At 46.8% G+C, this 15,563-nt stretch overlaps 1 protein-coding gene across 10 annotated transcripts in view; it reads left to right on the top strand.

Annotated features, from left to right (window-relative positions):
- The window catches only part of SLC8A3 (solute carrier family 8 member A3), a 153,875-nt gene that overhangs the window by 126,128 nt on the left and 12,184 nt on the right, over positions 1 to 15,563 (top strand). For 5 of the 10 annotated variants that reach the window (XM_013989127.2, XM_013989129.2, XM_013989130.2 and 2 more), the window contains exon 3: positions 7,838 to 7,944. In XM_013989127.2, the coding sequence (XP_013844581.1) occupies positions 7,838 to 7,944 (107 nt within the window). Of the gene's footprint in view, positions 1 to 7,837; positions 7,945 to 10,737; positions 10,842 to 15,563 lie in introns of all 10 variants that reach the window. The other 5 variants (XM_021099412.1, XM_005656358.3, XM_013989131.2 and 2 more) reach the window with 1 other exon arrangement.

Raw genomic sequence — 15,563 nt, 5'->3', positions numbered from 1 at the left:
TGTGAAGCATGACAGCCTTTGAAAGAAAGGGTGCCTACTTTAGAAGACTGCATTTCTAAGAAATTAAAATTTCTTCTCATTTTGCCCTGACCATTGGGAAACAGAGTGAGTGGCCCCTTTGGGTTTTTGGCACCACTTTACCTCTGCACGTACCCTGCAGCCTCAGGTTCATAGCCGTACAGTCATCTCAGATGTCCTTTTCCTGTTAGTCCCAGGTAAGAAGCTCTTTGGCATTGGGACAGCAGGTATTTAGGAGAGCAGAGGAATTGGCCATGAATTACAGTGCCCAGTTATGAGCCCAGACAAGTGGACAGAATGAGCATCATGCCCTCAAATGCCGGTGTGTGCCCATCGACTTCCCAGCAGTTAGGTCTTGTATCTGGAGACAGAATGTTCCTACACTTTGCCTAGAGGAAGCCACATCCTTGTGGGTTTTCTCTGATCAGCCCAGCTAGTCATAGGTAGGGAGAATTGGCAACCACCAGAGGGCTCATCAGAAGAGTCCAGAATAGATGCCAAAGCAGCAAAGATCGTGTGTATGCTCCTCCATGTACACCCAAACACCCTTCCATCCCACCCTGCGCCTCCCTGCGTGGTCATCTTCCCATCCACCTGGCTACTCCACCAGGTCACAGAAAGTTCTTCAGTGAAATCTATGTCTCTGCCTCTGCCTGTGCCATATTCTTGTCAGTTCAGGCACGTGTGTGGAGTAGGGAGTCAGACAAGAGTCTGCCAATCTGGGCTGCCATGTACAGTTGTGCAGGTTGTGCATTGCAGTGCACAAAGCTTACCAGCATACCACTTGGTGTCAGCATTTCTTTGCAAGTCAGCTACTTGACCTCCTAGGAATCCCTTTCACAGACTTCCTCACACATGGCCATTTCCCTACTTTTTCATACCACCAGAAATGGAGTGATCACTCTCTTTTAAGCCAGTTCATCTCATTGATGTAATGGTATGTAGTGGAAGGGAAGTCTGTGCCCCTGCCAGTGGCCTAAGTGCTGTGGACGCAGCACTTGTTCCAAGAACCACTTGGAATGGACACCAACTCCCCCTGGGAACGGCTTTCTTAGGGATCCACATATCAGATTCCAGTTAGAAGCTCAGGCGTCGGAGCCACACTGTCTAAGTTCACCAGCACTGCCACTCATTTGTCTATGACCTTGGGCAAGCCTCTTAACTTTTCTGCACCTCTGGTTTCTCCTCAATAAAATGGGGATAAAAATAGTTCCTGAAGTTCCTGTTGTGGCTCAGTGGGTTAAGAACCTGACTAGCATCCATGAGGTTGCACGTTCGATCTCTGGTCTCACTCAGTAGGTTAAGGATTCGTGTTGCCATGAGCTGCAGTGTAGGTCTCAGATGCAGCTTGGACCTGGCATTGCTGTAGCTGTGGTGTAGGCCAGCAGCTGCAGCTCCTATTCGACCCATAGCTTGGGAACTTCCATAAGCTACAGGTGCAGCCCTTAAAAGAGAAAAAAATAATAATACCTACCTCCTAGGTTATGGTGAAGTCTAAATGATGACAAATGCACCTTGCCTGTCATGTGCCTACCTCACAAGTTTGTTGTGAAGGTTGAATTACTTAATATAAGTAAAGGGCCAGAAAAGAACAGTGCCTAGCACAAAGTAAGCACTATTAAATATTAGGAAATTAATTTGAAACATGGCTTCTTGACCCTTCATCATACTAGCCACACTATTCTAGGTACATTTCAATTTCCCTCTCAAAATGTAGTCCCAGATGGACTGAACTCCAGCCTTTGGCTGAAGTGCTAGACTTTGCTTCCAGCCTCCCTCTCCCTGCTGGCACTAGTTTTTGAGCTGCTGCCTCATTTTCCCTAAGATTTCCGTAAAGTCAGGGAGACTTCCTCAAGTAGCCTTGGGTCCTAGACCAGCAGCATTGGTATACCTGGGTTATTTGCTAGAAAGGCAGAATCTTAGGCATTCCCGTTGTGGCGCAGCGGAAATGAATCCAAACCATGAGGAACCATGGAGGTTATGGGTTCAATCCTTGGCCTCACTCAGTGGGTTAAAGATCTGGTGTTGCCATGTGCTGTGGTGTAGGTTGCAGCTGCGGCTCGGATCTGGCATTGCTGTGGCTGTGGTGTAGCCCGGCAGCTGTAGCTCCGATTAGATCCCTAGCCTGGGAACGTCCATATGGCGCCGATGCAGCCCTAAAAAGCAAAAAGAAAAAGAAAAAAAAAGGAGATGCAAAATCTTAGGCCCCACCTCAGACCTGCCTAATTACAATTGGCATTTTAACAAGATTCCCAGGAAAAACATAGGCACACCCAAGCTTGAGAAGCACCGCTTTGGGGGACCCTCTGACACATCTATTTTCAACAGAAAATCAATTTAAAGCGTCCTAAGCCTACTCATGAGACAAAGAGCTTTTCCCCCAGATCTTAGTAGCGTGGGTAGGAGGCTCCGTGTTGGGCTGTCAGAATGGGGTTGGAGGTGGGAGGGGCTTTCTTGTTCTGGTTCAGAGCCAGAAACCTGGCCAGGGAAGAGATGGGGGCTGCTGGCGCCAACTAGGGAGTTAAAAAGGACTAAAAGAAGAAGCCAACATGGATGAGAGCCTCCTGAAAGCGCCCATAGAAAGGCTAATAGCACTGCAGCTAACTCTGTGCTGCGGCCCCAGGTCAAGGAAGCTTTGTGAGTGTTAGCTGGCCTGGAGCAGCCGTGATAAATTTAGAAATAATGAAAAGGAACCCTTCTTGATGTGGTGAAGAGTCATTTCGTGGGAATCAGGAGGGAAGAGGTCACCAAGTCAGAGATTATTTAGAGATTATTTCCAGCAAGGGAGGGCCAAAGGGTTAGGAAGCCATCTACTCACATCGCAGTACGCAGGCAGATCCCCCTGTCACCTGCCTCTGCTGCCTGAATTGAAATGTGAGCATTCTGCAGTTCTTTACTGTGGCCACAGCTTGGGAATGGTACTCAGGCTTTACCCATCCACTTGTATGAAATAAGCTATAAGAGTAATAGGGGACATATGCTAAAACCCTAATCCTGCTGTTTACTAGCTGTGTGGCTCTGGGCAGGTTATTTAACCTCTCTGAGTATCTGTTTTCTCACCTTTAAAGTGGAAGGAATAATGCCTATGTTGCACAGCTGAGGTAAGGATGAAGTAAGAACGTTCTTCTCATAGCACTGAATACAATGTAGATGGATATATTGTCTGATTCTGTCCTTGTATAAAGTGAAATTCACAAGGTCCTGATTTGGAATTGGGTGTTGTCATACAAAGGATGTTCTGAGAGGCTGGCCAGGCAGCCCAGAAAGATGTTTCCTCATCTCTCTGGGTTGCCGGTGGGAGAGCTGCTAGGAGCATCTTTTCCAAGCATCGCAGTCAAGTCTTGGCTGGGAATGCTCCCTGCTTTGGCACCTCCCTCCACAGAAAGCTTGGAGGAGACAGGTGCAGGCCCAGAGCCTCTGAAAGCATCACTGCCCTTTAGGGGTAATTAGCCTCTCCAGATAATGTGACTTCATGACCATTTAGTAACCACCCCTGGGCAGAAGGAGAAATTGGGAATAGGGGAGATGTGGGGTTCAAAAGCCCTAGTCTAAACCCAGGAGTTGGATCCCAGCTTGCTGTGGGAGAGAACGCCCATAGACTGGACAGTCAGAGGAGGTTAAATAAGCTGGGTTGTAGTTCAGTGGCATATGGGCTTCTGGCCTCATTGTCCCACTGAGAATCCTTAGACATTTGGTCAAAGTAGCCTTCAACATACTTTTTTGTCTCTAATGACTTATGTTTTTACTGTGAAAAGGCAGAGTAGTTTCATTTCGTGAAGAGGCAGGTTCATGATTAATGTCAGGAATTTCAGATTAATTTCATGAAATTAGAATTTTCATGAATTTCTAATGTGGTAGAAATTTGCCATTAGAAATTCGCCATTAGCAAGTCACCCAGGAAGACATGATTGAGGGATTCCTCTACCCTTGGCGCTGGGACTCCAGTGACAAAGAAGAGAGCCATGCCCCCTGTCCTCAGGGGGCTTACACTCTCACGTGGGCACTTAGGCCATCAACACATAAGTTAAGAACCTAACCAGCTAACTTCGGGCTGTGATGGGTGCACGGAAGGGAATGAGCAGGGTAAGTAACATGATGGGACATGACGGAAGGCGAGCCAGGATGGAGAGGTAGGGATGGTGGGGAGGAAAGAGACCCAAAGGAGATAAGATGGCCTTGGAAGACCACCCCGAGGAAGGAATGCTTATGTGGGGAAGCACAGACCCAGGCACAGGGAACAGAACAGCAAGGATGGTGCCCTAAATGGGAAAGGACTTGGACTTGAGAAACAGAAAGACAGTCTATCTGAGACTCATGAGCAAGAGGAAAACATTACGAATGGAGTTGGGTGATACAAGATTCTATAGACAGTGGGTAAGGACTTTGTATTCATTCCACGTATAGGAGGCTAGTTTTTCTTTTCAGTAGATAACCCTGGTTGTCATGCAGGGAAAGGACTGAAGGAAGAAGGCAAAGACAGCATTGGGAAAAACCTCTTGGGAGGCTACCGCAAAATCCAACGGAGAAGGAATGGTGTTTTTTTATTTTTTTATTATTTTTTTATTAGAGTGTAGTTGATTTACAGTGTTGTGTCAATTTCTGCTGTACAGCATAGTGACCCAGTCACAGATATATGTACATTCTTTTTCTTATACTCTCTCCCATCATGTTCTATCCCAAGAGACTGGATATAGTTCCCTGTGCTAAAGAGTAGGACCTCATTGCTTATCCATTCCAGTTTGCATCTACTAACCCCAAACTCCCCCAAAGACCCCCTCCCTCCCCCGCCCCCCCTTGGCAACCACAAGTATGTTCTCTATGTCCGTGATTTTCTCTCATCTTTCAAGAGCAAGACTGTTTTTGCTCTTGGTCTTGATAGCCAAGGGAAGATGGTGATGAATTAAATGTGTGAGAGTCAGAAGTGGGAGCTGGGAGGGGGAGGAAGAGGAGGGATGAGGCAAAGGAAAGAATCGGGGTTGGGGGGTGATTCCAGGATAGGATAGATGATGGTACCATTGGCTGATGGGGAAGAACAAGGTTGGAAAGAGAACTGAAACATGGCTGCTGACTCTCACTAAATTTAAGTGTCCTTGTGGTCTCCTTTGTGTCTTGAGCAGAACTGAGGACTTTTATCAGTTTTCAGGCACTAGAAGGGATTTCTCTAGCCTCCAGGCCAGATTGCACCTTAAGCCCAAACAGACGCCATGCCTTCCCCATGACTGAAGTCAGGGAAGTAGTCTTCAACCCTGCCTGCTCCCCTCATTACACCCTCCAACTAGAGCTTCCACCTCCCTAACCTAAATCTCTCTTGCTACTACTTAATGTCTGCCCTCATTTCCCTGTCTTCAACTGAGTCATCAATGGTTTCTCTTATTCTGTTTATCTGTTCCCTAAAAATCAAACATGCACAAGCCATGCTGCATGTTTCTGACATGTGTTCTGTCCAGCCCAGAGCTTGTCACTGACAGGGACACAAAACCAGATTTGGGGAGAACCTAAGAGTCACTCTCCATGCTACTGCCTTTCCAAGCCCCTCTGAGAACCAGTATGGGATCTATCATCCTGTTTCATTCAGTTCTTTCTTGACCTGATTTCCATTTCTAGCCTGTACCACCTCTTGTTTCACCAGTTCCATTTATTGAGTTTCCTTTATTCTCTGACTCAATGATTGGAGATGATACTATGCCTTTACATATTACTCTTAAATCACCAAACTAGTGTTATATTACTCTTAGTAATAATAGTTGCTATTTACTAAACATTTCCTGGAGAACATGCACCCTGCCAGGTGCTTTGCATGCATGATCTCAGTTAAGAATGCTAGGAAGGGGTATTAGGAATCCACTTTACAGATGAGACTTGGAGAGCTTTAGCCTGAGGTCACCCAACCTGGTTGGGGGTGGGGGGCAGGGGAGCAGGTTCGACTCCAGGTCGCAGTCTCTAACACCAAGGCCACTGCTCTGGAAGTGGAGAAACCATAGTATCATGACCTTTCAGAAGTGGAACCATCACTCCGTCTTTGGTGGCCAGCCAGGTTTTTCTGCCACTGAGGCGGGTGTGGCCAGTGATGAGGGTTTGGGGTCTGGTTTTGAAGCAGTGGGGTGGCGGGGGCCGGCCAGATTAGTGACTGCTATTACATTCCCTTCAGGAGCGATGGACGCCCATCTGGTTCTACAGGATCAACGGTGTGGACAGCAGAAGCTCTGTAGACACCCAAAGCTCTGACGGTGACTTGGGAAAGCTCTAGTGAGCAGAGAGGTTGTCCCAAGTCAGAATGTAGCAATATTTATTTAAAAAGAGTAAAGGGTGGAGCTCTTAGTCTCCACAAACAGCAGCCCTCGGGGAGGGGTGGGTGGTTGGTGCTGAGCGGGGCTCCTTTCCCTTTACTGAGGGAGACTCGGCCCCAAGCCCACCCCCATCCTGCAAGGTCTCACACCTTACAAGAGAGGCCTAAGCATCTAATCTGGGGTCTGGTCTGAAATGTTCCCCTCATCAGGCAAAGGCTGGCAGAGCCTCAGGGGACCTCCCTTTTTAAAGCTCCTAGTAATTTTTTTTAAGAAATGCAAAAACAGCATTGAAATTGGTTTACATTTTTCAATGTTTAAATTAACAAAACAGGAGTTCTCACTGTGGCGCACGGAAACAAACCCGACTAATATTCATGAGGAGGCAGGTTCAATCCCTGACCTCGCTCAGTGGGTTAAGGATCCAGTGTGGCCGTGAGCTGTGGTGTAGGTCTCAGATGAAGCTCGGATCCTGAGTTGCTGTGGCTGTGGTGTAGGCCAGCTGCTGTACCTTTGATTCAACCCCTAGCCTGGGAACTTCCATATATGCCTTGGGTGCAGCCCTAAAAAGCAAAAAATAAAAATAAATTAACAAAACAGGAGTTCCCTGGTGGCCCAGCAGTTAATTATCTGGCATTATCACTGCTGTGGCTTGGGTCACTGCTGTGGTTTGAGTTGGATCCCTGGCCAGGGAACTTCTATATGCCTTGGGTGTATCAAAAAAAAAAAAAAAAAGCCACAAACAAATAAAACAATACCTTTTCACATAAAAAACAACATAATTGTCTTTGTCACAAGATTATTGTAGAATTGACAAACTAGTCATAATTTAGAATTCCTATGATCCTGCTCATATGCTCCTCCGACTGCAGAAGCTCATTTGAGATCAAATCAGTAGTGTTTGATGCCTATGTGAATTACCAGAAGGTGCAACTTGAGCCAAACTGCCCTCCTGGCTTCCCTGTAATAGCCAGGACCACAGAGAAAGGGAGAGACAGCCAAGACTCCCACAGGCCAACTGTGCCCTGCCCCCCACCACCCTTACTGCCTTTTCTATCAATAAACCTTTGAAATCAGTATCAGCTGATTTTTTTTTTTAATTCTCCCTGTCCCCAAAGCAAGAGAAGATGAGGAAGCAAATGCTTTAGGAGGAACTTAATTCCATGTCTCCTATTTCACAGCTCTCACAACAGCCCTGGGGTAGCATAAGCATGGTTCATCCCATTTGTGTATCATTCATAAGGTGACATGGCATGTCCAGGGTTGGAACCTAGAACCTTTGGCTACAAAGCCTGAGCACCTTCAGTCTTCTGATCATGTCACGAAGCCACGCAAAGCCCACAAGGAGCCCAGTGGGGCTGGAAGAGGGCCTGGGTTGGCCCCTCTCCTCATGCCCCCATGGTATTGGGGCAAACTCTGACCTTTCTGCATCTTTTCACTGTTTGTTTGTTTGGTTTTTTTCTTCTTCCTGTTTCTTCTCCTGGCTGGCCCCCTACTCTGCTCCTTGCTTATGATACTTATTTTTCCATCCACAGCAAAACAATTCACATCAAGGTAATTGATGATGAGGCGTATGAGAAAAACAAGAATTACTTCATTGAGCTGATGGGCCCCCGCATGGTGGATATGAGTTTTCAGAAAGGTGTAGTACCCTGTCCTCCCCACTAACATGGACAGTCTTCTCGCCCCTGTTTCCTCCTTTCTCCAACCCGTTTGTCTTCTTCTCTTCCCCTTTCTTCTGCCTCTCTGGTTCACTGTCCCTCGTTTCCTTTCTTCTTCTCTCTTTCGCCCTCTCCCTCTCCTTCTCCTCTCTCTGTACCCAGCTCTGTCTTAACACTTGCCAGCCTGTCACATGGTATCGTAAGAGGGGTGCTCCAGAGCCAATGGTGATTTTTGTGGGATGGGGAAATGGATTTGGAGAAAAAACTGAGAGAGAGAGAGAGAATGAGAGGGGGAGTGGGGATGTCAGCAGCCCACAGCCCTGGAAGTATCATAGGTGAGGCTCTCTGCTTCTCCAAGTGGCTTAGTATACAGGGAAGAAAAAGACAGTGCAGCACCAGGCAGAAGAGCAGCCCTGGGGAACTGGCCCAGGCTCACAGCATAAATTCTCCTGGGCAGCTCTTCTCAGTGTCAAGCTGATCATCCCTGGATGTTGAGAGTCAAAGAATTTGGGGTTTGGGTTCTGTTTGTGATTTATCCCATTCCCCTTGGGGCCCATCTTATCTACCATAGCCTTGAAATCCAGGTGTAGTTTCCTCTTTGACCTTGACTGAGCGGCAAGTACAGATTCGAATTCGAGGTCTGGGTCAAAGACCTACCTGCTGGGTTCTGTTTTCCCGATGAAGAGCATCTAGATGTGAAGGCAACTAGAAGAGTGGGAATGTGAGGGGAAGCTTCCCCAAGAAGTCAGGGGGCTTCTCAGAGTGGGCGGAGTTTTTGTCTTCAATTTAAATGGCCTGGTATGTCCCAGCCCTCCAACACACAAGTCAGAAAATCCTCTTCTGGATGGATCATACTGTGGAGGGGGGACTGCTAGAATTCACAATTTCGTCCCTGACTGAGCCATCCATTGGGCCCCTCCAGGCCATGCCCATGGTCACAGAGCAAGCACCCCGTTCCCATCCCACAGCAGAGTCCTTGCAATGGAAAAATAGGCCAGGATTACAACTCATAGACAGCCCTAGGTACCATGTCTAGGGCCTCTCTAGAGACATGCCCAGAAAATGCTTTACAGCAATCAATGAGGAGTTCTGTTGTGGCTCAGTGGTAACAAACCTGACTAGTATCCATGAGGACGTGGGTCCGATCCCTGGCCTCACTCCGAGGGTTAAGATTTGGCATTGCCGTGAGTTGTGGTATAGGTCACAGACGCAGCTCAGGTCTGGTGTTGCTGTGGCTGTGGTGTAGGCCAGCAGCCACAGCTCCAATTTGATCTCTAGTCTGGGAACTTCCATATGCCATAGGTTCAGCCCTAAAAATCCAAAAAAAAAAAAAAAATAAGATCAATAAGCCTTGTCCCTTGTCCACTGAGCAAGGTGTAGAAGGGTGTCCAGAAAGTCCCCAAAAGGTGACCAAAAATGCACTTGTAAAACACACAGGCACATACACACACAGACACACAAAGGCACATCAAGTACTGCGCCCAACAGGTATCTGAGACCAGCTTACCACTTTATAGACAGCAAAGCAGAGCCGGTCTTGAGAAAGGAACAGGGACATCAAAGACTCTCATGAAACATTGGAGGCTATTGCTCATTAGCACCTTTTTGCTCTTTAGAGAAGATTTAGGTCCCAGGCAAAAAAAAAAAAAAAAAAAATCAGAAAATAATAACGATTAGATCTCACTACTGGGACTCATTGACACCACTGAGGGTGAGGTGGTTCCGTGGAGGACTAGGAAAAGGCCCACGTGGCAACTTCTCCGAAGACAGTGGGCCTGAGCCAGCCTCATGCCAGCCCTGTAGAAGGGAGTGATTTTCAAAGAAACTTTGCTTCCCTGAATGATTCATTTTTAAAAGACACTATGCGTTGTTGAGATACCCAGAAATAAACAGAAACCACCATCACTGTGTCCCCCAGACCCTCGATAGCTAATTAGTACTTAATTACGAAAGGTAGCTTTAGGACCCATAACTTCTCTACAACAGAAGTGCAAAGATAATTTAGAATTGATAAGTTATGTCATTTTCATCACACTTTTCAAGAGTGCATCAGCTGTAAATATTACAGGAGTCCTATATCATATTGTGGTTAATAACGTGTTTCTTTTCGTTCCCACCACTGGAGCCCCATGAGACAAAAGAGTGAGAAAGATGATAGAGTTCTGCCTTCCTTCCTTCCTCTCTCTCTCTGGTTTCCCTGCCTCATAAACACTTGCCTTCTAAGATTTCCTTTATGAGGCTCACATAAGAAGTGGGTTTAGACACAAGGGAGGGAAATAAGTCCCGAGATAGGTCCTGTTGACTTCTTTCCTGTTGTAGGAGAGCCCTGGGTCATCCCCAATGGGCCAGTAGTTCGCCTGCTGCCCAAAGAAATGCCAGTTACCATGTGACACCCAGTGGAATGTGCTGCCCACGTCACTTCCTACTAACCATCAGCAGGACCTAAAATGACTCCTCCCTACCATCGGCCCCTTTCTTCCTTCCCATTTCCCTCTTGCCCTCCTGGATCCCTTCCTCTGCCCGTTTTTCCTTGCCTCCTGGCTCCCTTTCCCTCTCACCCATAAGGACAACTAGGACCAAGGAGATAAGACAAGCTAAGACCATTTTTTAATATAAGAACGATACAATCCACCATAGTCCCGTCAAAAGCCACCATGGCGGGACTGGGCTGCATGTGCCAAGCGTGATGGGGAATGATTTTAAAGGCTGTGCTCCAAGTGACCAATCAACCTACCGACCCAGTCGACACACTCTCTCTCTTGTTGTCCCTACAGGAAAACCATAAGGGTTAAAATAGTAGATGAGGAGGAATACGAAAGGCAAGAAAATTTCTTCATTGTCCTTGGTGAACCGAAATGGATGGAACGTGGAATATCAGGTGTGAGATTCTTTTAAAAAAACAAATAAAACAACAAAAAGAAAGAAAAAATTTAAACAAGTTGAAAAGCAACAACAAAAAGCTACTATATTTTTTCTCCCCCCTTTTCTTTCCTTTTCCTCCTCCCTCCTTTTGACCAACCGACTTTTTTTTTTTATTCTTTTCCCTCCTGTATTCCCGCTCTCACCCCGTTTCGGTATCATCTCTGCCTTCTTAGCCTTAGCTTATTTCCAAATCCTTCTTTTTCACCTTCTGGGCACTGCAGCCTCAACTTCTCATGACCCCGTTGAGTTACTTCTGCCTTGTGCTCTGGTTATCCTATGACCAATGTCCCCTGCACTCCCCCCACCCTCCCCCGACACACCAGTAACCTGAAAATGCCCAAACCCCTTGGTGGATGGGGAGGAGAAGAAAAAGAAAGGAATGCAATGTGATGCATGCCTGCGCCCTTTCCCTGCCTTCTTCCCCTTCCACTCCTCATTCTGTAGCCTGGATTGAATGGGGGAGGGTGTGGGATGGGGGCTGGGGCCCATGTTGCAATGATGCTTTGACAGTTTTATGCTGCCTTCCCCAACCTCTGTTGAGTGCTTGGCAAGCTATTCACCTGCAGAGTGGCCCATGGGCCCCTTTGCCCTTCGTGGAGGTAAGTGTTTTATCTGGCTCTTTCACAGTTGGGTAGACCAAAGCTGGGAAATGTATACCAATTGTTGTAGCTTCTGAGAGCTCTCTGAGAGAGAGCTGATTTCTGAGGTTGTCATGCAATATCGACTCCTGAGCTCTTCTTTTTCCCCTTGGCATCCCACCCCATCCCATTCGACCTCTGTTCCAGCCCAAGGTAGGGTACTTTATTCAGGCTGCTTGAGGATAATGCAATCCCTAAAGCAGAAAATTGAATCTGCGGAAAGGAGGTAACTCCTGGTGTGGAAATCTCCTAGCCAGAGGGAAAGGACAGACATTGGGCGGGTCCAGAGCACTGTCTTATGGGTTTCCCAATGGGAGAAGTGAGTCTAAATGGGGTGGTTGGTGTCGATCCCTGAGAAACAGGTTTCGGACAGTTCACAGAAGGCTGCCTTTGCTGAGCATCTTCAAATGAGTATATCACCCAGGTGTCCAGGTAACCCTCATCCTACATCAGAGACATGGCCTCCTCTCCTCCTTTCCTTAGGACCTGTATCTTGGTATGCCTGTCAGGGTTCCATTCCTAAGGGACTGATGATGTTGCCACCAAGGTAGATTTAAGGAAAGATTTCGTCCCTTGAAGAAAATGATTGGAAGCTACTCCTTTGAAAGTTTTGAGGAATACATGTGGAAATGGAAGTACCCAGAGGAGAACAGTCATACTCCTCTTCAGGAGAGAAGTCCTGCTGCGAGCTTCGTGGAGGATGGAACAATGAGACCCACTTGTTGCTCAAAAAAAGGTGATGACTCTGCAACTTATTCATATTCACATAGCAAAGAGCAGCATAAAGACTCTCACTCAAGGACAGATCTAGGAGACTTGGCCACTACACTCCCAAAGGCTCGTGCACAGATCTTCTTCTCAGACACGTATAATGAGTCCATTCTCCTTGTCTTCTGGGGACTCTCTCTGCAGACCTGACCAGTTCTGTGCCCACACTGGTTTGGTTACACTTGGTCACATTTCTAAAGGCAGAAGCCCTCTCCGCCTTCCATTATTCATCCTCTCCTTGGCCACCTAATAAGACATTGCCATGAGCCTGATTGCCAAAGAGTGCTGGAAAACAAGAGAAAATCTCCAGTTCCTCTGCTTCCAAGATTGTGTTCCTGCCACCCAGAATATTCTCAGAAATTGTCTCAACACCTGCCCTACCTCATTTCCACCCCTCTGTGCATTTACTCCACATCTTCTCGATTAGTTGGATGCAGCAGACACCTAAGGCCATTTTAACTAACGTCAAATTCCATGGTCCCAGCCACTTAGGTGCAAATGAAAGCAGTACAAAGGATCACACAGGGTAGCTGGAAAGAAGGCAGTCTTCTCCAGACAAGAAGAATGGGTTGGAATTCCAACCATGAGTTTATTATACCGGGAAAAGGCTCTTCTCTTCTGCTTCCTCAATAAAACCCATTCATAAGCAGAACAGGGAACGACCTAAGGTGAATCTTGTGGTCTTCAAGAGACTTTGGCCAAACACTAATGTCTATGGCTACTCCTCATTTGAGGACCCTTTTTACTGTACTGGACTCTCTGCCCAAGGAGATGTCAGCAGAGCCCTGGTGGAGCCCACTCCTGGGGGAGGGAGTAGGTGAGAAGATGAAGATTTCATCAGGATGTCCATGTGATATGCCTGCAGATCTTCCCAGTCATCAAGACGCCAAGACGGAAGGTGTCAATAAGAAACGTATTGGTTTCTTGGCCATGTGTTCTATTGTCTATAAGGCTCATTTTCAGATTTTTAAGGCATTAGATCATAAGGTGAAAGGTCATAAAACTTGATTGTCTGGACTCAGAACCAAATGAAATCTCATCTGATTTCCAGAATGCCCTGCTGTTCTGAGAGTGAGAAATAGCACAGTGGTAATTGCTTTTCATTATCGCTGCTGCATGGGAGAGTCTTAGGCATTAAGAACAGCATAAGATAGTATGTGTGGGGTCCAAATGACCATTGCATTACCAATAATAATAATAATAATAATAAAGGACTGTATTTGAAATAGGAGATTCTATTCTTGCCAAACAAAACAGACCTCAGAGGTGAGATTAAATGCCCTGGACAAGCTGGGGGAGGGAATAAGGAAGGATGAATAGGAAACACAGTTGCCTTGGAGTAGAGGAAGCACTGCAGTCTAGCAGTGGACAACTGAGAGCAACTCTGAGCAGCATGGTCAAGGCTGTTGGGCCTTGGCCTGGACACTGGAAGCCTCAGGTGGTAAAAGCTCTCTCCCCCAGGAATGGGGCCCATTTGTGCCCCCTCTTGCCACATCCACAGGCCCATCCTGACAAGCTGCCCAGATGCTTCCAAATACTCAGAGCTATACTGTTTCCTGGGTGTCTGAGGAGGGCGAATGTCTTCTACCTGACTCTAGGGATCAATTCAGGGGAAAGTTCAGCTCCAGCTTCTCTCATCATCAGCAGCAGGAATAACACCCTGGAGGTACCATGTCACTCAGCGTTTGCCTACCTGGATCTCGCTGATCTATCTATAACTTCTAGGTGGCAAGTCTCAGGTTCATGTAGACATGACCAGAAAATGGTATGATTCCACTGACTGAAAACCCTCTCACGAAAGATATGCTAGAGCTGATTCTGGTGTTAGGAGGGATGTCTGAGAGAAGACCAGGCCAGCAGGGACCACTTTGGAGGAGGTGGCCCTTATCTGGCCTTCCTGGGTACACTGATGTCTTTGGGCCTCTGGTCCTCACAGGAACTTGAAGGTGAGGAGGGGCTCTTCCATGCAGACCCATAGAAGGAGCAGAATGAATAAGCTCTCTTGCTATCTATCTACCCATCTATCCATCCACCTATTTATATCTATCTATCTATCTATCTATCTATCTATCTATCTATCTATCTATCTCAGTATAGAAAGGAGATCCATTATCCCTTGGAATTCCACATGGGAGAAACCAGAAAAAAGGTCAACTGCTGTTCTTCCCACTTATGTACCATAAAGATTCTAGATCCTTGTGTGCTTTCAGAGAATATGGGATGATAGGCTACAGGCCTGAGTTGCATTCCTAGAGGTTTTTGAAGAAACAGTTTGTAGGCAGCTTCCCCCTACCCCTGGGCCCACACCTTTCTCAGCATTCCCCATCTGTCACCAGTGGCACCAGGAGTATGTAGCAGAATGTTCCCAGACGTTTATTTGACAAGAGCCAGGGAGTGAGGCACTATAGTAAGAAACCATCAAGGTGAAAACATGATGGGTCACAAGAACTTTTTCTTTTTGGATCGTGAAATCTAACAGAATTTTGCACAAGTCAAAATTCAGGAACTAGGGATGACCTGTGTTGGGTACATCTTGAACTTGGCTTCCTAGACCATGGAGGCACCTTGTATTTGTCACCTCTCATCTACCAATAGTTTTCAGTATGACAGGCTCTCTGGTCCAGAATATTTGGACTCTGACTTAGCATGCCCTTTCTGGAGCAAAAAAACCACCATCTAGAGACACAACAACACAGGATCTATGAAAAATACAATTGCCAAAATCAGTAGCAAAGAACAAACCTTTATTGAACATTGACTAATTGACGTTGCAGTGACTTTGCACCTATAGGCATAGGTAATACAAAATGGGAGAATCCATGGCCTCCAACCTCCGGGCTCTCTCTCAAAAATGATAAAGTATTCAAGGAAAATATTCAGCAGGATTTACCTTTTCAAAAAGTCATTCTTTTAGGGGTATTCAAAGCTCTGGCAGGATTGCAGCCTATACAGTTTCAAGATAACTGGATTCTCACTCCATTACAGAGTGGATATTATATAACCTGATCCCTTAGAAGACCAGAAATGACCAACTCTGTCTCTGCTCCATCCTCTTGGTTTCCTCATCCTCATTCCTCTATCCCTAGCCCTCAGAGTTGAAGGGAAGGTGTGGGAAAAACTTGCAGCCGCAGGACCCAGGTGCCCAGCAGTCTCTGCAGTGGCTCACACCCCTAGCTTCGGTGGCTGCTGCTGCTGTGCATGCTCCCAATGCTGCTTTTTGCATGTGGCTGCAGAGCTCTTACCTACTAAGCTCACTGCTCTCCTCATGCTAC

The sequence above is a fragment of the Sus scrofa genome, chromosome 7, assembly GCF_000003025.6.
Source record: "Sus scrofa isolate TJ Tabasco breed Duroc chromosome 7, Sscrofa11.1, whole genome shotgun sequence".
In the NCBI taxonomy this organism is placed as follows: Eukaryota; Metazoa; Chordata; class Mammalia; order Artiodactyla; family Suidae; genus Sus; species Sus scrofa.
The sequence above is the reverse complement of the archived record's forward strand: the minus strand, read 5'-3'. Positions and strand labels throughout refer to the sequence as shown.